Raw genomic sequence first — 24181 nt, 5'->3', positions numbered from 1 at the left:
GAATGACGACGTCAACCTCCTATTTTCACATGTATAATTCTTCTTCTTTCTTTCCAGATGCAGCAGCCTCAGCAGTCCTCGCAGCCCCAGGGTCAGACCCTCGGTCTCCAAACCATGCAGCCCCAGCAGCCTCTGGTAAGGCCTGGTGTTCTGAAACCAAACATGTGGGTTTCTTCTTCCTTCTTCCCTTTTGTTTTTTGTGTTTTTTTTGGTGTTCTTTAAAGGCAGATTGCATTTTTCATGTCCCGTGAGATTGTTAAGAACTGAAAAAGCCTAAATATACCCTAGCCGTTTCTCCCCAGCACTTCATCAGAGTAGAGTTGTGTTACTGTTGTAGTCAGTATATTTGTTTTCCTAGAAGGTATAAATAAATATTTGGGGTTCAGTAGGTTATGTAATTTTTCCTCTTTAAATTTCTTCGGACTTTTCCGTTCCGTGGACTAAATATTTATATTGAGAAACCAAGTTTTATTCTAAACAGTGTTAGAATGATAACTTAGTATGGATATGTTTAGAAGATTATCTTAACTTGGCTTTGAGTTTTCACTATAATCCCAAAGGAGCATGAGAGTACTTTCTAACATATTACTTTACTGATGTAAAAGAAACTCCGAGTCTAGCCAGTTAGCATTTGCTGCAAGAATTTTCGTGTAATTCATTTCATATAATTTCATGAAATTTTCATGTAATCTTATCATTTGCTTCTGCAGCTTTGTAAGTCAAATTTCAAAATGTTATATGCATAGCGCCAGTCAACGTGGTCCAAGCCTCAGTACTTCTTACTTCTGCTAGTGCCATATCCCTTCTTTATTACTTACCTGCTACTTGTGTTTAAGTTGCCTCTTTTCCTATTTCCTTAAACAAATGTTTTCTAAAAAGAAGCATTTGATCACTACTCTCAGCGGTAGTGGTCACATCCCTTGTCACACATTGGAAATATCTGTAAAAATAAATACTGACTCTGCAGGGAACTCAGCAACATGAGTTGAGTGAGTACCACCCCTAAGACGAGCTGTGTTACTGCATGTGTCTCACACTTTGGAAAATACTGACGTAGACTCTTTCCAGGACAGGATTTGAAAGATAGATGGTTTTTCAGTTTGTAGTAAAGAAGGAACAGTATGGCCCGGGCTATAGTATATTAGCAGGGATAGAGTAGAGTTAGGTGGTAAAGGGCTGAGAATGCCCAAAAAGGACTGGAATAGGACACCTTGAGGATATTTTATAAGCCTCTGCCTTGGCCATTTTGATCTTCATTTTTAAGGAAATTCTTCCTTATCATGAAATGTAATCGTTATTTTGGGTAGGATAAAAAAATTAACATTTGATTCCGTCACGAAGTTAAATTTACAGGACTAGGGTAGAAGTCGCCTTCAGGCTTCTTCGTTATGATTGGAAGCAGAGGATCAGCTTATGCAGAACTGAGGGGAGACCCTGTCCCCGTGCTCCACTGGAATTAAGCATGTCTCATACAGCAGAATTTAGTACCTTTCTACTCTCCTAATAGTGTCATAAATATTTCATAATTTTTGGTGTGTAGCGAGCATATATCGCACATTCAGTTTTGACTTCTAAGACAGTATTGACATGTTTTAATGCACTAGGTTGTATTTCCCTCATTGGCTTAAGACACTTCCATCCCAGGGGCTGAGTGGGTCAGTGAGGTCAGGCTCACGATTGTTTCCCAGTGTATTCATAGGAAAGTAGTTCCAGAGAAACAAAGACCTTCATCCACGGTAATCGTCATGGATAGTAAAATGCACACTAGGCTTTTTATGGCTTTTTAATTTCTTTTAAGCAGAAATTTTTAAAAAGCTGCCTTGAGAAGCATAGTGTCTTATTTTGATATTTAGAGCATATGTATATATTTTTTTAATTTTTTAACATCTTTATTGGAGTATAATTGCTTTACAATGGTGTGTTAGTTTCTGCTTTACAACAAAATGTATCAGTTATATATATACATATGTTCCCATATCTCTTCCCTCTTCCGTCTCCCTCCCTCCCACCCTCCTTATCCCTCCCCTCCAGGCGGTCACAAAGCACCGAGCTGATCTCCCTGTGCTATGTGGCTGCTTCCCACTAGCTATCTACCTTACGTTTGGTAGTGTATATATGTCCATGCATCTCTCTAGCTTCGTCACAGCTTACCCTTCCCCCTCCCCATATCCTCAAGTCCATTCTCTAGTAGGTCTGTGTCTTTATTCCTGTCTTACCCCTAGGTTCTCCATGACATATTTTTTTCCTTAAATTCCAAATGTATGTGTTAGCATACGGTATTTGTCTCTCTCTTTCTGACTTACTTCACTCTGTATGACAGACTCTAGGTCTGTCCACCTCATTACAATAGCTCAATTTCGTTTCTTTTTATGGCTGAGTAATATTCCATTGTATATATGTGCCACATCTTCATTATCCATTTATCCGATAATGGACACTTAGGTTGCTTCCATGTCCTGGCTATTGTAAATAAAGCTGCAATGAACATCGTGTTACATGACTCTTTTTGAATTATGGTTTTCTCAGGATATATGCCCAGTAGTGGGATTGCTGGGTCATATGGTAGTTCAATTTGTAGTTTTTTAAGGAACCTCCATACTGTTCTCCACAGTGGCTGTATCAATTTACATTCCCACCAACAGTGCAAGAGGGTTCCCTTTTCTCCACACCCTCTCCAGCATTTATTGTTTCTAGATTTTTTGATGATGGCCATTCTGACTGGTGTGAGATGATATTTCATTGTAGTTTTAATTTGTATTTCTCTAATGATTAGTGATGTTGAGCATTCTTTCATGAGTTTGTTGGCAGTCTGTATATCTTATTTGGAGAAATGACTATTTAGGTCTTCTGCCCATTTTTGGATTGGGTTGTTTGTTTTTTTGTTATTAAGCTGCATGAGCTGCTTATAAATTTTGGAGATTAATCCTTTGTCCGTTGCTTCATTTGCAAATATCTTCTCCCATTCTGAGGGTTGTCTTTTGGTCTTGTTTATGGTTTCCTTTGCTGTACAAAAGCTTTGAAGTTTCATTAGGTCCCATTTGTTTATTTTTGTTTTTATTTCCATTTCTCTAGGAGGTGGGTTAAAAAGGATCTTGCTGTGATTTATGTCATAGAGTGTCCTGCCTATGTTTTCCTCTAAGAGTTTGATAAGAGTTTCTGGCCTTACATTTAGGTCTTTAATCCATTTTGGTCTTTAATCCATTTTGAGCTTATTTTTGTGTATGGTGTTAGGGAGTGATCTAATCTCATACTTTGACATGTACCTGTCCAGTTTTCCCAGCACCACTTATTGAAGAGGCTGTCCTTTCTCCACTGTACATTCCTGCCTCCTTTATCAGAGATAAGGTGACCATATATGCGTGGGTTTTTCTCTGGGCTTTCTATCCTGTTCCATTGATCTATCTTTCTGTTTTTGTGCCAGTACCATACTGTCTTGATTACTGTAGCTTTGTAGTATAGTCTGAAGTCAGGGAGCCTGATGCCTCCAGCTCCTTTTTTCATTCTCAAGATTGCTTTGGCTATTCGGGGTCTTTTGTGTTTCCATACAAATTGTGAAATATTTTGTTCTATTTCTGTGAAAAATGCCAGTGGTAGTTTGATAGGGATTGCATTGAATCTGTAGATTGCTTTGGGTAATAGAGTCATTTTCACAATCTTGATTCTTCCAATCCAAGAACATGGTATATCTCTCCATCTATTTGTATCTTCTTTAATTTCTTTCATCAGTGTCTTATAATTTTCTGCATAGAGGTCTTTTGTCTCCTTAGGTAGGTTTATTGCTAGATATTTTATTCTTTTTGTTGCAGTGGTAAATGGGAGTGTTTTCTTGATTTCACTTTCAGATTTTTCATCATTAGTGTATAGGAATGCCAGAGGTTTCTGTGCATTAGTTTTGTATCCTGCTACTTTACCAAATTCATTGATTAGCTCTGGTAGTTTTCTGGTAGCACCTTTAGGATTCTCTATGTATAGTATCATGTCATCTGCAGAGAGTGACGGCTTTAGTTCTTCTTTTCCGATTTGGATTCCTTTTATTTCCTTTTCTTCTCTGATTGCTGTGGCTAAAACTTCCAAAATTATGTTGAATAAGAGTGGTGAGAGTGGGCAACCTTGTCTTGTTCCTGATCTTAGTGGAAATGCTTTCAGCTTTTTACCATTGAGGACGATGTTGGCTGTGGGTTTGTCATATATGGCCTTTATTATGTTGAGGAAAGTTCCCTCTATGCCTACTTTCTGCAGAGTTTTTATCATAAATGGGTGTTGAATTTTGTCGAAAGCTTTCTCTGCATCTGTTGAGATGATCATATGGTTTTTCTCCTTCAGTTTGTTAATATGGTTTATCACATTGATAGATTTGCGTATATTGAAGAATCCTTGCATTCCTGGAATAAACCCCACTTGATCATGGTGTATGATCCTTTTAATGTGCTGTTGGATTCTGTTTGCTAGTGTTTTGTTGAGGATTTTTGCATCTATGTTCATCAGTGATATTGGCCTGTAGTTTTCTTTCTTTGTGACATCCTTGTCTGGTTTTGGTATCAGGGTGATGGTGGCCTCGTAGAATGAGTTTGGGAATGTTCCTCCCTCTGCTATATTTTGGAAGAGTTTGAGAAGGATAGGTGTTACCTCTTCTCTAAATGTTTGATAGAATTCGCCTGTGAAGCCATCTGGTCCTGGGCTTTTGTTTGTTGGAAAACTCTTAATCACAGTTTCAATTTCAGTGCTTGTGATTGGTCTGTTCATATTTTCTATTTCTTCCTGATTCAGTCTTGGCAGGTTGTGCATTTCTAAGAATTTGTCCATTTCTTCCAGATTGTCCATTTTATTGGCATAGAGTCGCTCGTAGTAATCTCTCATGATGCTTTGTATTTCTGCAGTGTCAGTTGTTACTTCTCCTCTTTCATTTCTAATTCTATTAATTTGAGTCTTCTCCCTTTTTGTCTTTATGAGTCTGGCTAATGGGTTATCAATTTTGTTTATCTTCTCAAAGAACCAGCTTTTAGTTTTATTGATCTTTGCTATCGTTTCCTTCATTTCTTTTTCATTTATTTCTGATCTGATTTTTATGATTTCTTTCCTTCTGCTAACTTTGGGGGTTTTTTGTTCTTCTTTCTCTAATTGCTTTAGGTGCAAGGTTAGATTGTTTATTCGAGATGTTTCCTGTTTCTTAAGGTAGGATGGTATTAGAGCAATATATTATAATCTAGGCAGCAGCTATTTGTACAAAGGCAGGCATGTTGTATGCCGTAAGTCTTAAGATGGGCTAATTTATCACTTCGAGTAATAGATTTCAGGTAATTTCAGAATTAGAAGTTATAGGGATGGTCAGTGATCTTGGATTTTTGTATTATCATAATTCTTTTTTGTGCATACTTTTATTACAGCATACTTATTTATATATCCTTTTAGTCCACATGTTTGTAATTTTGAACAGCTGTGAACTCAGTCCATTGTCTTTTGCTCTGCTATTACTTGTTTAACCACACCACCTACTGTTGAACATTTAGATTGTTTCCAGTTGCAAAAATAGTGCTGCTGGGGATATTTTGATATGTATTCTGTTGCTCTTTTTTTTTTCTGTCTTCTCACAATAAAAGAAAATAGAAGTATAAGAAAAAAGTTCTAATTGTATATCTTCAGAAGAGCAATACCACAGAGCCTCAGCAATATTAACAAAAATATTATATTTCTTTTTATCATTAGGTACTGTTCCTTTTCTTATTAGTTCTAAGATTTATTATAGATGTTATAAATATATTTATTATAAACATCTCCAGCAGATCCAGTTTTTGTTACTGGCCAGTGTTCTTCCTTCTCTGTTTGTTTCTTTGCTGGAGACTGGAGTGGTGAGCCAGCTGTTGAAGAGATGCCAGCTCTGATTCATTCACAGCTGCCCTTCTTGAAGTCTCAAGGGAGGAGGGATGGTGCTAACACAGCCACCACCTTCCTCATGACTTGCCCTCCTGCTATCTGGCGACATCCACAAGTTGACAAGTGCTTACTCAGTATGTACAGTGGAGGCTGGCCCTCTGCCCAAGGTCATGGAGCACAGCCATGACATGCCAGGCTTGCTTCCTGCCACCAGATGGCTTAGAATCATCGGAAGCTGTCAGATGGAAAGTAGCAGAAGCATTAGTGAGGTTGTATTTGTTTGCCAGGGCTGCCGTAACGAGGTCCCACAAAGTGTGTGGCTTAAACAATCAGAAATGTATGGTCTCACAGTTGTGGAGGCTGGAAGTCCAAGATCTGGGTGTCAGCAGAGCTGCTTTCTTCTGAGAGCCCTGAGCCATACCTCTCCCCTAGCTTCTGGTGGTTTACTGGCAATCTCTGGCACTCCTCAGCTCATAGACACACCACCGGATCTTTCCTATCATCCTCTCCTGACATTCTCGCTGTATATGTGTTTGTGTCCAAATTTCCCTTTTTTTATGAGCACACCAGTCATCAGGTCTCACCCTAGTGACCTCACTTTAAGTTGACTATCTCTGTACAGACTATCTCCAAATAAAGTCACTTTCTGAGGTACTGACAGTTAGGACACCAACATATCTTTTTTTTTTTTGAGGGGGGGACGTAATTTAACACGTAACAGAGGTCAAGAGAAATATGAGAAGTTTGGGAAGCTTTGGAGGAAGAGGTTGAATGCAGGGGACCTCGAAAGCCATTTGCAGTTGATCCACTGCTTTTTGACTAGTCCCTTGTCAGTCTGTTTCCTTGTTGACAACAGCAGCTGGGCCTTGTGGGACAGTGGTCATCAACACCCCTATAGGCAGGTTGGTCACTGCTATGAAAAGTGTGATCCTAAGTGACAAAACTAACTTAGAACAGAAGCTAGTGCTTTTTCAGAAAGGGTCATCAAGAAAACAACTTTTCTGTGAAGAAAAAGGAAGTGTAAGAAAAGCCCGTGCTTCCAAATTAAATCTGGAGTTGTCATTTGCTTACTTAAGTCACTTACCTTCTGTGAAGGAAGAGCATCTGGAAAGAGAATGGGTGCCCTTGCTGGAGAATTATATTTGACATCTCTAGCTTTAGCTTTGGTCTAAATTATGGTTCTTGACTTGAAAAATACTTTTAAAGCTCATGAGTTGTTATGATTAAATTGACTCAACTATGTTAGCAGGCCACGATTTTTTCTTTAAAGCTGCTTCCAGCTTTTAAGAAAATAATGTTTACACCATCCTGCTCTGTCATATCTTTTCATCGTAAACTTAGGGTGCCCTAGTTGGGTGACCTGGAAAACATGCTAACAGAAAGCTTTAGAAAGTTGGCTCTTTAAATTGACTGATCCTTGTGTCAGGATCATATTATATTGAACATATACTTTTAAAAATTTGCATAATTAGCAGCAGTAGTTACTTAAATAATTGCATTAACTTTTAGTCAAAGGTGGGGTAGAATTGTCATATAATCTTCCTCAAGGAATTCATATGTTCCAGTCAGAGAAATTGAGAAATTTTTCAGGATGCCTCTGGAATTCAGAATTAGCCAGAAAATCTTATTCTCCTTTGCAAATGGAAGAAATTCGGTCCATAGAACTTTATCGAGCCAGGTTGCCTTCCTTTGCATGAATTTGGAATTTTTTTTTTCTTTTTTGAAGAGAAAAGAGACATAGTATTTATGGAAGGAGGTTGGGGAAGACGTTCTTGGGAGATTTGTGGTAACAGGCCAGATACTTTCAATTTTTCCCCCGCCCCCCCACTAAATACCATGTGCAGATCAAAAAAGGCTCAGTTGAAGTTGCTAGTTAACTTGCAAATGAATGCATACTAAATACTCTGAAATGCACCAGCTGCTGGTCCCCTCTGAGTGTGCCCTCCGGAGCACGTGTCCTTCTGTCCAGGCCCCCAGTGGAGGGGCCTGGGCAGTGCTACAGTCTATTGTGCTAAAGCCGATATGGATGAAGATTTGTGTTCTGTCCATCAGAGGAAGGCAGATCTGTCTGTGGATCCTGTCAGTCGGCAGTGCGGGTTTAAACTAAACGTTGCCTTGGTACTTTGTTCCTTTGCTTACTGATGGTGCAGTCACAGGTGTCAGGACACAGCGGCAGGAGGCAAGGACTGTGTTTACTCACTTTTGTGTCCCTGGAATCCGGAAAAGTACCTGGATTTGGATAACTCATTTGTTGGATGTCACGGCAGTGAAGGAAAAAAACCCCACCCATTATCCATACGCAAAGGAAAACACAGTTCAGAGGGTGAGATGTCTACAGGAGCTCTGAGGCAGCTAAACGTCCATCACTAACTGAATCAGCCCTGCTGCTGCTGGTCATGATTAGTCAGCGTCTGCTTCTGCTGCTGAAAAGGATGAGCCCCCGTAAGTCAGCTATTCGGAGACAAAAAAGATTCAGTGACATTTATTTAAATAGAAATTATTCGTTAGTGATGCATTTTTACCTTAGTAATGATTGAGTAGAAAAGTTAAGTGTTCTTGAATAAATGTGTTGTCACAACAGGGACTGGTCAAAATACATCAAATACATTTTTAAATTACTTTTTCAGTTCAGCAGAGAATGATTGGCTGGAGAGCGACTGTGCCACCTTGGCTGGTGTGTGACTGACGTTACTGAGCTCTGTGTTTTGTGCTTGCAGCTGAAGCCCGGGACAGCTCCTGCCTCCGAGAAGCTCAAAACACAGAACCCTAGAGAGAGAGAGGCAATTGTCCTGTTATGCCATATTTCATAAGAAAGGCATCTACACAGTGCTGAGGGTGCAGTGATTCACTCTTCAGATGCCTGAGGGAGTCACTGAGTGCTTAAGCTGATCTTTGAAGGAGTAAGATTTTTAGGAGTGGGTAGGGTAGGATTAAGGGGAAGGAACAGTATTCTAGGAGGAGGGATTAACATCTGCAAAGGTACAGGGGTAAGAGAAACTGGGACCATCTCCTATATGGAGAGGGTCCAAAAAACTCGTTCCCTCTTCATTTATCACACTTACGCGGCGAAGGTTCAGTACACACAGATTGTGTTTTTTCGGGCCTCTAGTAAACCTCAATTGACCTATTTATTGACCTGTTTTGGTAAATTAAAAGTTTCAACTGCAACAACAGGGATGATTCCAGAATCTAGCCAAGCATCAGACCAGTGGGGGGGAACCATTTAAAAATACAGGTTCCCAGCACATTTGCCCCAGAAATTCTAATTCAGGGGCAAATGTGCTGGAGCAGCCTTGGAGGACCCTAGGAGGATGACTCTTTACATTTCCCCTGGTGGCTTTATGATTCCTTAGCCACTCATTACATATTAACAGAAATAAAATTTTTATGAAAAGTAGGCCTATTTACCAAAATGAAAACTTAGAAGAATGACATTGTTTTACATTTTCGAAGCTTTCTTTGACGTCTGAGTTAATAGAAGACATTCAGTTTGTTGTAACGTCACACACTGTGTAGCAGCTGGAAAACTGCATTGTATACAACCGAGAGAATGCAAGTGAAAAAAGTAAATACTGCCTTAATATTACTGTGAAAATGGTTTTGACCTTGCAGATACCCCAGTAGACTCTTGGGGTCCCCCAGGCATACTATGTCTTAAGGCCATCCAGCAGACCACCCATCACTCCCCTCGCCACCCCCCATCACACACACACACAAGCTTCCCCGGACACCTAGTTACCACCTTGACTCCTCAAAATAAGGAATCTGACAAGATCACTACAGTGTTCTGTTCTATAAATTACTCTGTTTGAAGCAGACTTTAAATGAACATAAAGAAGGCAGCTAAGTATTTGTTGAATAAATAAATGTTAAATATTTATGCACTGTGTACCTTTAATCAGCTGATAAATTAAGATTAGATGCCTTTGCAGCCAACCATTTAGAAAATCTGATTATTTTCAAATAAATTAATATTTGGAAGCTAAAAGTTCTAACTAAGGATAGCACTGGATCATGGTTATTGAGCTCTGAGTCCAGAAAGCTGTCTGAATTCCAGCTCCAGTACTTAAAACAGGGATCATGGGCAAGTGACAGAAGCCCTCAGAGCCTCGGTTTCTTCATCTGAAAGTGAGAATAACAGCAGTAAAGGTTCACGATCCCTTATATTTATTTCCGAAATTCAGACACCTCTAAAAATGGAAATTTTCTTTGAAATTTCACGGAACAGGCAAACCTGACCTGAATTCCTTTGGTAGGAAAAGCTCACCTGAATGGACTTGAAGCTCTTTTCATTTATTTCACCTGATCGGACTATTTGTGTATTTTCCTGCAGAAATTAGTATGTTTGATTATGGAGTACTTTGTAGACCTTGATTAGTCTGTGTATTATGAATGTTTCATAGTTAAGTCAGATAGGCACTGAATTCCAAAACACATCTGCCCCAAGGACTTCAGATGAGAGACTTAGGATGGGTCTTACCACATCAGGATTAAATGGGCTAATGTATACCTATAATGTCTAGAACATTGCCTAGTACCTAGCACCGTATTAGGCTTTGTTAAATAAGTAGGGTGATATTTCCATACAGACTGCCAACAAACCCATGAAAGAATGCTCGACATCACTAATCATTAGAGAAATGCAAATCAAAACGATAATGAGATATCATCTCACACCAGTCAGAATGGCCATCATCAAAAAATCTAGAAACAATAAATGCTGGAGAGTGTGTGGAGAAAAGGGAACACTCTTGCCCTGCTGGTGGGAATGTGAATTGGTTCAGCCACTATGGAGAACAGTATGGAGGTACCTTAAAAAACTACAAATAGAACTACCATACGACCCAGCAATCCCACTACTGGGCACATACCCTGAGAAAACCATAATTCAAAAAGAGACATGTACCACGATGTTCATTGCAGCTCTATTTACAATAGCCAGGACATGGTAGCAACCTAAGTGTCCATCAGCAGATGAATGGATAAAGAAGATGTGGCACATATATACAATGGAATATTAGCCATGAAAAGAAACGAAATTGAGTTATTTGTAGTGAGGTGGATGGACCCAGAGTCTGTCATACAGAGTGAAGTAAGTCAGAAAGAGAAAAACAAATACTGTATGCTAACACACATATATATAGAATCTAAAAAAAAGAAAAAAGGAAAAAAAATGGGTATGAAGAACCTAGGGGCAGGACAGGAATAAAGAGACAGACGTAGAGAATGGACTTGAGGACGTGGGGAGGGGGAAGGGTAAGCTCAGACAAAGTGAGAGAGTGGCATGGACTTATATATTCACTACCAGATGTAAAATAGATATAGCTAGTGGGAAGTAGCTGCATAGCACAAAGAGATCAGCTCGGTGCTTTGTGACCGCCTAGAGGGGTGGGAGGGAGACGCAAGAGGGAGGAGATATGGGGATATATGTATATGTATAGCTGATTCACTTTGTTATAAAGCAGAGACTAACACACCATTGTAAAGCAATTATACTACAATAAAGATGTTAAAAAAAATAGGGTGATATTTCCAAATAAGTGTGGAAACCCCTGAATAGGAAAGAAAGCTCTTCTTATTTTACTAACATTTCCACATCAATGAAAGATGAGTTTTTGTTTTCTTTTTTCCTCTTGAGTTGGGCAATAGGAAAAAAAAAAGGAGAAGTACTATTTTCCTGCTTTGTATCAGGGAAAATAGTAACTTTGGTGGAAGTGTACATTCCTTGTTATTTGGAAATTGAAGGCACTTTAGAATTTGTGATTCTGTTCATTTTTATTGAGCACCTACTATGTGCCTGGAAAGCTGGATACTAGGGCTACATAAGGGAATAAGCCCAAGTCTGTGCACAGTCACCCATAGTCTAATGGGAGAGAAATAGTTGAGAGCCAGTGGTCATGCCAAATACTCGGTTTTAAAAGAATTAACCCGGCAATGCCTTCTAATTTAGGATTGCCAAATAAAATACAGGACTCACAATTAGTTTGAGGTGCAGGTGAACAATGATTAACTCTTTAGTAGAATTATGTACCAAATATTGCATGGGACATACTTATACTAAATGCAGTATTTGTCCTACGCAGTATTTGGGACATACTTAGAACCAAAAAATTATTTATCGTTTATCTGAAATTCACATTTAAGGACACTCTGTATTTTCATTTGCTAAATCTGGCAACCCTAACTACGGTCCTGGGCTATTTTCAACCATATTGGCAAGCTCTGAGTAGGAAATAGATATTGCACTCATATTGGGTAATTGAGTTTTTAAAAGACTATTTATAGAGGTATGGGCAGGGTTAAAGGACACTAAGGAGGACGAAACAGCCGGGGCTGGAAGCAGTTACTACCCCCAGGTCCCAGAGGGGCAAGAAGGAAAGAAACAGAGAGGGCCCCTGACAGGCACCATGGCCATCCCAGGGTGAGATGCGTTCCACCAGCACAGACCCAGTAGGAAGGAAATTGGCAAAAAAAAAACAAACCCAAAACTTTATTCTGCTCCCTCGCGACTTCACTCTGCTCCTGTCCTGCAATCTTGGGAGTGCCCCTGCCCTCACTAGAGGCCAGGAGGCCAGGGGGCCGGCACTCCATACCCAGGTGGGTAGGGGATGGGCCTATGGAGGTAAGTTAATTCATTCCGATGTGTATCTGATTAAGATATCCTTGCATCAGAACACATCCTTTGCTACGACAGTGATAAGCCAGGGGGAAAGAAGGTGGGGAGGGACAGAAAGGAAAAACGAAAAGGAAGAACAGAGTGACAGTCTGCAATTTGAAGGTCAAGGAAAAGGTGAATCAGCACCATGAATGATTTTAATCAAAGGTAATTTTGTTTCCGCCAAATAGGTTCTTTTTCCACTCTTTGGAGTAACCACCTCGATTTCCTGTATCAACTTAATGGCTAGAACCAGGGCCCTTGGGCCCTCATATTATGCCGGCACGTGTACGACCCTGGAAGGCAGCACCACCTTAACGTGTGGTCCTTGCTGCCTCCCTGGGCTCGCCCCCGCCCGACCTTCATCCTCCATCAGGCAGGAGGGCACAGTCCCAGATGAGTCCAGGCCCCTGCGCTGCTCACCACGCTCTTGTCTCCATTCGCCCAGGGCCAGGCCTGTGGTGCTTGACCCAATCCTCCCACCAGACAGCTTTCAGTTTGCTGATGCAAATGGTTTGTAACATGGCGATACTAACCAGCCAGCTGGTGAAGGCTGAGGTAACAAGAATGTGTGAACCACTGGGCGCGGCTGGGCTCCTTCCTCAGGGCTTTCTCAGCAAAGGCTAGGTCACCCCCCGGAGATGGGTTCTGGAATGGATGGGGCACTTTCAGGTTACGCCCAGGTGTCGACCAGGGTTGGCTGAAGATCAGTGTCGGCGCACTGGGCGTGGTCCTGCGCAGGGCTTCAAAGCGCGCTGCAGACCTTCTGCTCCCGTCTGTGCTGAGCGCTGAGTTCCCTCCTTTCTCTGGATTACAGTTTCCCAGGCAAGGCTTGCAGCAGACCCAGCAACAGCAGCAGACGGCCGCTCTGGTGCGGCAGCTCCAGAAGCAGCTTTCCAGTAAGTACCCTCCGTCAGGAACAGATGGCCCCCAGGACGTGAAAAACAAGCCAGTGAGCAAAACACAGGTGGCAGCTCCTCAAAAACTGTCTTCCTTGGTGCCGTTCTCGTGTTCGTTTTAAGTCCAGGCCGTTCTCATTTTGTTGGTGTTGGTCTGAATGCTTCTTTTCCGGGAAAGCCCCAGTCTTTTCCTTGAGTTCAGCGAGGATGTTTTCCTGTTGCTTCTCTTGGAATCTGGGAATGTTTCTTTACAGCTGGGGGCCCGGTGGGACGGCAGGTGCTTTTCTGATAAAGCTAGATGTCCCAGAGAGCAACTCGGCTGATACCCTCCAGTGTACGATGGGACGGGATAGGTGCCCCCCTGCCCCCAAGACTCGGATATGGAGAGGCCAGCACCAGACCCGTCCCCTGGTCACTAGGGCCGTGGCTGCTCTTACCACGGCACCACCCTGCCCGTCCTGATAGCGACTAAGAGAAATCCAGACGTGGAACGCGGCAGGCGGCATCGCAGGACAGTGTTTCTCCCCAGTTCATCTTGCTGCCGTGCTGGCGTGCTACCTTTCTAGGGCGCATGCCGACAGCCCATTTCATCGGACCTCATCCCAGTGCCAGCAGCCTGCTCCCATGAATCCAGTCGCCCTGCGCTGGAGTCACGGGGTGGGCAAACTCTTTCAGAAATGGGAGCGAGGCCCCTGTGATGCAAAGAATATTGGCCTGGAAGTCAGGAGACCTGAATTCTGCTGCCAACTCTGTCACCATTATCTGGGTCATGGAGTTTTTCATCCATACGGCAAGCAGGGAGACTAGCAATTTCTCGGTTCTGTGCCTCTGAGCTACAGAGCTAAGAGCAGCGAGTTCTGAAGGCAGTGGTGTGGCTCTGGTGGAAGATTGTAGGGAAAAGGGTCAGTTTATGACTGGGAGGGAGGGGCAGCTTGGCTCTAGTCTTAATTTCCTGCCTGCTGCTGTCCATGTGTTTTCCTGGGCAGAGGGAACACCTCTCTCATGCCCTGTGTCTCTCCGAGGGCATAACGAAGGTCTGTTGTTCTTGTTGTTTTCCTTTAAAAATATTTCCCTCAGTTAAGTCATGTCAGTCTTTTCCAAGAACTGTTCAGTCGGTGTGGTCTATTAAACACACGTGTGGTTAAAATTTCACTGTGTTTCATCAGCTCCAGAGTTCACATTTTTAATTTTTTTTTATATTTGGCTGCACTGGGTCTTCACTGCTGCACGCGGGGTTTCTCTAGCTGCGGCGAGCGGGGGCTACTCTTCGTTGTGGTGCTCGGGCTCTAGGCGCGCAGGCTTCAGTAGTTGTGGCACACGGGCTTAGTTGCTCTGCGGCATGTGGGATCTTCCCGGACCGGGGCTCAAACCCGTGTTCCCTGCACTGGCAGGCGGATTCTTAACCACTGTGCCACCAGGGAAGTCCCCAGAGTTCATATTTTTGCATGGCTAAAGAGAATATAATTTTAAGGTAGAGACAACATGTTATATTTTATTTTTTCTAGTGATTGGAGGTATGTACCTACGATTTTTATGGAGTAGCACCTATCTGGGGAGCATACTCTTGGTTCCTATTTCCAAGGGCTCACAGAACGCAGGTTTTTTTGTTGTTTTTTTTTTTGCGGGGTGGGGGTTGCCATCATTTCTGGAGCACTTTCTTGGACCATGGGTCCAGTCATGGACCCATGACTTTACATGTATTAATTCACTTGATTTCCTAAACCACCTCATGCGCCGAGGTATTATTGCTCTTCCCGTATTACAGATGAGGAAACAACTAAAGAACAGGGACATTTTCCCGTTTGCCCAAGGTTACTCGGCTAGCCGCTGGGGCTAAAACTCAGACTGTCTCCTTCCAGAGCCCACCTCTTAACCACAACATATAGTCTGATGCCTGACATGAGCAGTGATGCCGGCCTCCTTTGTTGAATAAGGGCAACTAAGCTGAGCTGCCCACTGCACAGCTCCAGCCGGCTGCATTTCTGCCATAATCCGTGTGAACGGGGCCTTTGGATTTGAATAGTCCCACCAGAGTTGTGCAGGCAGTAGCTATTTCTAAGCCTGTGTCATTGTTTTGAACCTACTCACTGTTCTTTATTTGTCCAGGTGTGCACATAGACACACGTGCACAGGCACACACTCGCGTCACACATACAGCCTCTCTCTCCCAGGCATACACTCTTGCACGGTTCTCTCTGATGTATCTATCCATGGCCATTTGCAGAAAATTGCCCCTTTCAAGCTACTTCTCTCTCACCTATTGTAACGTCAGTGTTAAAGTAGAATCTCTGATGTGCTTTTATGAAGTTTCCAGAACTTTTCATGTTTTATGATACTTACAGTCCTTTTTTATGTTAGTATTGAGATGTTTGTTAGCTCAGGGATACAGACTTTTGACGGGCCAATGACCTTCCCAAGACCTCTTGCTGGCCGTTGTGGGACTCTGATGTAGAGGTGGCCCCTCTGCAGAATGAATCGAGCAGTGGTATTAAGACCTTGGCCGCACAGGTGTCTGGGCTAGTGTTATACTTCCTGACCAGTCAGTCTGCTTTCAGTGCCAGCCTCAGGAATAGAGGAACAGTGACAAGAGCGTGCCACCGATCTGTGGCATAATTTTGCGTCTGCAATTTTATTGGATTTTCTTTTTCTCATTAGGTAACCAGCCACAGCAAGGAGTGACGCCCTACGGGCATCCTTCACACTTCTGAGTCTGGAAGAGGACAAAGACATGAAGTTTTTTGTTTGCACTGAAAAATAGAAAATCACATTTAATGCATTAGTCACCTTTAGAAATGTCCCTTTGTTCTTTCATTTCTTTGGCGTTTTCCTATATTTTACGCTACATTTCATACAAAGGCGTTTAAACAAAATGTAAAGGAAAAGGTGTGGTTTGGGTTTGTTTCATTCAATTAGAAAGTAGGTTTAAAAATGTGGATCATGTGGGCCTACGCCAGGAAGAGTTTGGTAGCAGACCTTTTGAAATTGGTGCTTTTATTGAATCTCGCAGTTATAGAAAGAATGGATTATGGTGGATTTTAAATATTTATGTACTCATTAATGATGAAGTTTGGTTTTTGGGGTTTTTTTTTTGTTTTGGGTTTTTTTTTGCACACTGTGCCGGACCAAACTACTGATTTGAAAGGCATGTCAGATCTCGACAGGAAAGCGACCCATTTATTCTGCATTCACCTTTGGTGGCAAAATGGACATTTATTTGCATCGCTCTAATTTGAAATGTTTGTAATTTCTTAAGCACTTTATGAACTTTGTTCTTATTTATGTAGGATTTTTCTTTGCTTTTGTTGTGGTCAAAAGGTGCTGAAACAGATTGTTGCTTAGTACTTAAACTTCTTAGACCAAGAACTTAAACCAAGGCTTCTGTGAGAGCCACCCTAAGGTACGTGGAAGCCTGTTAGAAGTAGCTGTACTACTAAATTTGTTTTCAGTGGCGAGATCATTGACCAGAGTCTTTGTGAAGGTACAACATGTAAATTCTAAAGGCCGGAACGAACCACAGTGGAATTGTTCCAATTATTTGCCAGATTTGGCAAAAATGACTCTGTCCAGTTTTGGTTCTCCTGAACCTTATGCCAACTTGAGAAAAAAATCTCGCAGCTGGCCTGAGATTCCACAGTGCTCAAACTTGACATGGTTTCCAGAGAATCTGGCCCCCAAGTCCAGGGGGGCTCTGGTTTTCATAAGAGATGTATTTGCTGTTTATTTTGTATGGTAAGTATTTGCTATTTTGAATTTAACTATTAATGTTGGTGTCTGTCTTGGTTGTGTATTGCATATACTGTATTTATAAATTGGTGCAAAAAGCACAAGTAAAGTAAATTATACATCAAATTTATTATAAAGAAATAGTAACTATTTTAACTTTGTTCAAGTATGTGGTAATTTGCTCCTATTAGAGTGAAAAATACAGTAAATTATTATCAGTTTGTGTAACTTAAGAGTATTCCATATAATATTTTTTTAGATTTAGATGCATAAAATTTTGAATGTGAAAATTGCAGGGCATTTTAACACATGTGGGGGATATTTTCCCATGTTCTGTGTTAATTCATTTTCTTTTGCCATGTGAATTTACATGTAACGTAGTCGAGCATACTGTGAATAGATTTGTCTATAATGAGCAAACCATGTAGAACTACTTTTTTTAAATGTAGCTGGTACAACTTTAGTAGATCATTTCCTTTGCAAATCATTATATAAATAATTTATATCTTCCCAGGTGAGTTACTCATTGCAAAATTTGACTCATGCAAATGACCTCAAATACATGTCCGCTTACTTTGCTGTGGCAGCATCCATGTGAACTGCTTTGTACACTGTGAAACGATTTCGCTCCAGCCCGCTCATTTCATGTTTACTCTGGGCTGGAAAAGACTTTGCCAAAACATTAAAGACCATTCTTTTCACTAAATGAACATGTTCTATCTGCTTTCAGAAGATGAATCTTGACATTTCAGCTGGTTTTGTATATCAGGGGTTTTTTTTTGTTTTTTGGTTTTTTTCCCTCTTGAGAGTCATACTTAGAGCTCATGAAGTTATTTTTTCTTCAAAGTAATCTGTCATATAATGACTGCCTTGGCAAAACAACTGAAATGTGAATGTCGTGCCTAGTGAGTACCAGTCATGTTCTGTCCTGATTGTTGTTTTACTTCTTCTCAAGAATTACTGGTGTTTAAAATGCCACTTTTCAGTTTGAACCATATATATTTGTAGCTCAATATTGCAAACAGAAGTAAGACTGTTTCAAGAATGAGTGTTATAATTGCATAGCATTTGTATGCACTTTATATTTTGCAGAAGTTAGTGAAATTAATTTATTAATCATTTTGCACTTGAAAGCTGTGGGACATAGCTTTTTGTTGCTGTCGTCTCCTTTTTTCTTCCGGTGGGAAAGCTAAGATATGGTAAGGCCCTATAATTCGACGATTCTACAGAGAGTTGAGGAAAAACCTAGAACTGGTTTTCCCCTGTGTCCTATAGAGAAACTGGAATTTTCAATCTACTCTTATATTTCCTCCCATTTAATCCTCTCTCCTGAGAGTTTTCTTTTTCTTTTTTAGAATATGCATTGATTTGTCTTGAAATGATCACAAAGGAAAGCCCTGTCCTTCGGCAGAACCTGGTAATTTGCTTGGTGAGACAAAGAGGAAATTATCTTAGGATAAGATGGAGACCCCAGTTCCCCTTAAAGACTTTGAAATAGAATGGAGTTGGACATAAGAAGCCCTTAGATATACCTGTTTACATAGTAGGCTTCTTCCTAATAGGGTTACATTTGTCCTCTTTTTTTTAATTCCTCTTGGTCTGGAAGTAGAATGAGATCACTGTTAGAACGAGTAGCCCCTGACCGCTTATGGCCACAGGATACCAACATCAAAGAATGTAGGAATCAGGTCACCTCTTCAGGTGGGGCAAGCTGAAAGTTGGTGTGATGAAAACAAAATGAAGTGAGCCCCCCCCCCCCCCCCCCGTCTCAACTGATTGACAGGGAAAAATGTAGTTCTCGGTTTTGTGTGCTGAGCTATCTGAGCAAGACCTATGGCATTTTCTTCTTTTTCATTTATTAAGTCTCCTATAAGTCTTCTTAAATAATAGGCAAATATTTGAATAGATGCTGGAGAAATTACACTGGAAAATCCTAGCCTCTAGAGTTAGAAAAGCTGAATCATATTGTCCCTTAAATTAATTCAGGTTGAATTAAGCATGTAATATAAATAAATTCAGTGAATTACAAAAAGCAACATTTTGTATAGGGTTGATCAAATTTTAACTACAGTGAAACTCCATTATATGTATTCGGTCTAGATTTTCCCAAACATTTCCCTGTCACAAAGGATTATCACCTTATAGAATAGATGCTCATAGAGCAATGATTCCTCCTAAGAAAATTTTTCCTTATAAACAGTTCCAAACCAGGGGTGCCTGAGCTGGATTTTGAAGTTATAAAGAAGTTTGTGTATTTTAAAAACTTTTTAATGGCTTTATTTGGGATAGATGTAATCAACCCCCTTTTCACGTTTTATGATGTGCAGGTGTTAAGTTGCTTTCTTACAAGTGGAAATTCAGCCTGCATTTATTTTTAAATGCAGTTATTAAAACTTTTTTTTCTATTCCCCATCAATGAAAATTTTCAGTGTGCACAAAATGGTGAATCATAAAACAGTTCAGCGCTTATTTTCTGTGGGTTTTAGTAAAATATTTATAAACTGACCACAGTATTTATACATCAGGATGGCAAATTTACATTGACCGCAAATTTAATCATCTTTTCCATTATGTCTGTCCTCAGCGCCATGCTTGTAACATTGATTAATAGAAGGTGGACACTAGGCAAATGGTAATGAAAGAAAAAAAGTCCATTCTTTAATGAAGAATTCAGGTACATTATCCACTTGTTATTTTATGGTCGATCGTTTTCTCTTAATGTTCATTGTTATTTGTTGGCAAAATAAAAGTGCCTTAAGTTAAAAGTTTGTTTTGAGATCCATTATAAAAAAAATCAGTATCAGTTCATAATGCATTTATTTACAAGTCCTTTTTTTTGCATGTCTATTATAAATTTAATATTGTAAGTGTATTCAAATTCATTTACATGCCTATGGCTGCCTTTGATTAAACTTCTTCCAAAAAGTAAATTCTGTCCAGATGTTGACTTTGTTCAGGTAGTTTTATTTTCTGTCAGATTACTTGGATGTAAGTTGTTGCGTAATCACTTCCAAGTGGATTCTTTGCTGTGCATCTGTATATCCCAGAATCTGAGGTTTGAGGATTCTGAATGACTAGGGTACCTTGTGGGTGAAAACGTTGAATTCCACGTGTCCTCCCTTCGTGTGCCCCTGAGAACAGGGAGTGGTCAGGCATCTCCCATGTGATTTCTGGCTTGGGGACTCCCAGGGCCACACAGCGGAGCTGAACAGCCACGCCTGTCCTTGTGAGGACGTTCCTGGGTAGGCGATTTGTAATTCGGGGAGGGTAGGCCACAACCATTACTGGAACAGTAATCAGTGCATGGCCAATACTGTTTTGAGCCTTACAAACGTAGCTTCCTCTGTCGTAAGCTGTTGCCTCTTTGATGACCAAGGTGCCGTTTTCATGCAGTATGTATTTTCCACTGATCTGAGGCCCGTCTATTACGTAACCACTTGGCACAGTCCATTTGATACGTGGCTTAGGGCTTCCATCAGAGACACAGTGCAACGATAGAGTGTCTCCACTGATACTGTAAACTGTTCCTCGCGCATAAGTGACAATCACTGGCTTTTGGCCAATTTCTAATACAATTAATTTCTCAATATAGCCAACTTTATTTCTTGCTGCACACCGATATTTTCCTGTATCGTCCCGAGTCATTTTAGAAATGATAAAAGAGCCGTTACTTGCTATTACATACTGAGAATTGTTTTGTCCATTGGGAAATTGTGTGCCATTTGGTAAAATCCAGATTATTTCAGGTGGTGGGTTTCCATCAACAGAGCAATTCAATGCTGCGGACTTTCCAAGCTGGGCAACGGTTTTTTCATTATGTGGATTTCTGAATGTCGGTCTTCTCAGCATTTCCAGGACTTCTAACTGTACCACCAGCACACTCTCGCCTCCTTCATTCCGAGCCACACAGGTAAAATTGGCTGCATCTGAAAGCCTCACATTCCTGATTTCCAGGGTTCCATTTTTATAGACTGTGATTCTGCTTCCGTAGTACGGAACTGTGAGGAAAATATTGTCTGGCATGATCCACATGACGTGAGGAGATGGTGTCCCTGCGGCTCTGCAGTCAAAGTGTTTTTTGGAATGCCTCACCGCCGTGGCTTTAATGATGGTTTTATCTGTATACAGACCATTGATTAATGGAGGTTTGGAGACAACATCCAGTTTGTACATTTTGGTGTCATCCCCACTGGGATTTCGTGCCACACATACGTACTCTCCGGAATCGAGCAGTTTCACTCCGTTGATGGACAAAGACCCGTTGGCATGAAATGCGTACCTGTCCTTAGAGAATGAAATCATGTCATTGGAAGGCAGCAACCAAAATACTTTTGGCTTGGGTTCCCCAGTGACCTCACAGTCAAGGACGGCTGTGTCTCCAGCCTTGACTCTCGCGTTGGTCTTGTAACCCTGCCGGATCCGTGGGGCGGCTGTTACGACTGTTAGGTGGACTTTCATTTCATCCTTCCCTAGAGTGTTCTGGGCATGGCAAGTGTAATCTCCTTCCTCTGCCATCCCAACTCTGTTGAAGTATAAGGTTCCATTGTCGAAGAGGGTGAACCTCCTGGTGCTGTGGCCACTGTCGTTGGCCTGCATGGCGTTATTTATCATCGTCCCATCAGGCAGACTCCAGGATATCTCGGGCACTGGTGAGCCGGAAGCCATGCAATCGACTTGGAAGTCTTTCCCGTGAAAAACTTGCCTTTTAAAATGTTGCTTGTGGTCAATTTTGGCAGGTTTCCGTCTTAGGCTGACGTGCATCAGGGTCAGGTCGTCCCCCATCTTGTTTCTCGCCACACATAAGTAGTCTCCACCATCTTTTTCTGTCACTGAGCCAATAAACAGGGATCCATTTGGGTAGACTTGGATGCGGCTGCCCATTCTGAGGAAAGAAGAGCCGGATTGAGTGTGCAGGTACTAACAAGGGGTGGGAGACTTATGTACACAGGATTAGCTTTATGGACATTTTCTTAAACTGTTGCAATGGAATTAAAATCACTGTCTTTTACGCTATTCTGAAAGATGAAATTAGCTGAACAGATATGATTTAGTGCAGACAAGCACTATGTCTTAGATGGACTTCAAATGAATCGCCTCTGCGTTTCAATTAAAAAGAATTTTCATGGTGACGAGAATATTAGAAATACCAGTTTCCTAGACCCATGACGGTCTTGACCACTTTACACATCAAATGATCATTTTGTGATATACGTCAGTAAAGAACAACTTTCATACAAATTTACTTGCTCAGAAAAGATACCAGGTTTTCCTTTTTAAAGAGATATTAGTAATCAGTTATTTGGTGAGAAAATGAGTTTTACTTTTTTTAATAAAGAGAGAAAATGCCAAGGTAAGACACATTAGAAGCTTACTAAAGCATCCGTCTCTGCAGGCAGCTGTACCGTGACTCTGGTCTCTGCATTATGTTGAACTCCGTGAAGACCATTTTTCTCTCTGAAGCCACTACACAGCCTGCTATTACCACATTGAACCATCAGGTGGCAGATCTTTCCTGGTAAAACCAAATCTAGTTTTTCAAAAAGACCAGTGGAAACTGAGTAACTGCTAAAAACGCAATCAAAAACACCCATAGGTGGAAATCTCCGTACAAGTTTTTCTTCCTAGTTCTTTGGCAACATGAGCTAAGCAGGTGGGAGAAACGAGAGAGAAAAGCGTGGATGGCCTTTCATAGCATAACTGCTAAGCAAGTCAAACAGCCTCAAGTCATTTTTTACCTTCAAGAAAACGTACCATAAGTAGGAAGAGTATTTGTTGTAGGACAACTTACAAGTGCTGATATTCTTTTTTTTTTTTTTTTCCTTCAAGCCTGGAAAGAACTTGTCTTGCATATAAACCAAAGGAAGGTCATCATAATGGATGCACTTAGAAAAAGGAACGGAAACTACAAGGGTCTTTGCATTCACTTTTTAATCTTTAGGTAGTTCCCCACTATACAGCCAAAAAAAAAAAAAAGATACTTAGACAGACGTAGTAACTTGCCCTTTTCACCATGCTACACTGCCACCTGCTATCATTCTTTCCTAATGCTTTCTAAGAGCTCTGTTTCTCAAACTCGGGTGCACATTAAAATCATTTGTATAAAATAGTGCTGTTGCCTGGGTCCCACCTCCAGAATTTCTGACTTAATGGGTGTGGAATGTGACCTTGGCCTCAGGACTCAGTTTTCCAAATGACTCTCATGTGCAGCAAAGTCTAAGAACCACTGCTCTAAATCTTGGTATTTAATGCAGTTCCCTCATTACCTGCATCAGAATTACATGGGGTCTAATTTAAGATGCATATTTCCTGGTTTCACTGTTCAGAGATTCTGATCCAATAGATCTAGCCAGGGATCCGGGAACCCACTGTTTGACAAACTTCCCGGGTGACTTTATGAACATTAAAGTTTGCGAAACAGTCTCAAATTTGAGTGTGCGCTGTAATCATCTGGACAGCTTTTAAGAACACAGATTGCATGTCAAAACACAGAATCGGAATCAAGTTCTCAGGCGATGCTAATGCTCTTGGTAGGAGGACAACCCTTTGAAAACCAATGACTCAAAATGACCTTTCCTCACCCCCAAATCTGATGCATCTGGAAGTTGTAATATATAAAAAGAGAACTGTAACTGTTTCCTTTTATAAACTGATATTTTTAAGGGAAAATTTACTTTTGAAAGTGGAAGTTTTCCCTGAGTAAAAGAAAGGGAATTCTTTATGAAAATTAATGCACAGGCAAGCATCTGCAGTCTTTTAGAGCAGTGTTTCTTGGACCTTATTGCGCATGTGATTCACCTGGGGATCTTTTTAAAATGCAGATTCTGATTCTGCCCATCTGGGGTGGGGCCTGAGTTTCTGTTCTTGTAACAAGGCCCCAGGTCATGAGAAGCAAGGTTCCAAAGAAGAGGAAACACAATTCTGTCCTGAAACATAGGTCACGTAAATCATATTTAAAGTCATGGAGGTAGACCAGTAGTGCTGTTAAGTCTGAGATGGTTAAAAAAAAATTCAGAAAAGGCAACGTTCACCTGAC

The 24181-nt window shown here is 41.0% G+C and overlaps 2 protein-coding genes across 2 annotated transcripts in view; one reads left to right on the top strand and one right to left on the bottom strand.

Annotated features, from left to right (window-relative positions):
* The window catches only part of MED12L (mediator complex subunit 12L), a 330647-nt gene extending 310569 nt beyond the window's left edge, over positions 1 to 20078 (top strand). The window contains exons 43-45 of the mRNA XM_027092812.1: positions 58 to 135; positions 13344 to 13425; positions 16081 to 20078. Of these exons, the coding sequence (XP_026948613.1) occupies positions 58 to 135; positions 13344 to 13425; positions 16081 to 16133 (213 nt within the window). The 3' untranslated portion in view covers positions 16134 to 20078. The remainder of the gene's footprint in view (positions 1 to 57; positions 136 to 13343; positions 13426 to 16080) is intronic.
* The window catches only part of IGSF10 (immunoglobulin superfamily member 10), a 38988-nt gene continuing 34442 nt past the window's right edge, over positions 19636 to 24181 (bottom strand). Inside the window, exon 6 of the mRNA XM_027092829.1 lies at positions 19636 to 22030. Coding sequence (XP_026948630.1) covers positions 20122 to 22030 — 1909 coding nt within the window. The 3' untranslated portion in view covers positions 19636 to 20121. The remainder of the gene's footprint in view (positions 22031 to 24181) is intronic.

This window comes from Aethalodelphis obliquidens, unplaced genomic scaffold, assembly GCF_003676395.1.
Source record: "Aethalodelphis obliquidens isolate GAN/ISIS:26980383/991018 unplaced genomic scaffold, ASM367639v1 scaffold81, whole genome shotgun sequence".
In the NCBI taxonomy this organism is placed as follows: domain Eukaryota; kingdom Metazoa; phylum Chordata; class Mammalia; order Artiodactyla; family Delphinidae; genus Aethalodelphis; species Aethalodelphis obliquidens.
This window is presented reverse-complemented; position numbering and strand designations above follow the sequence as displayed.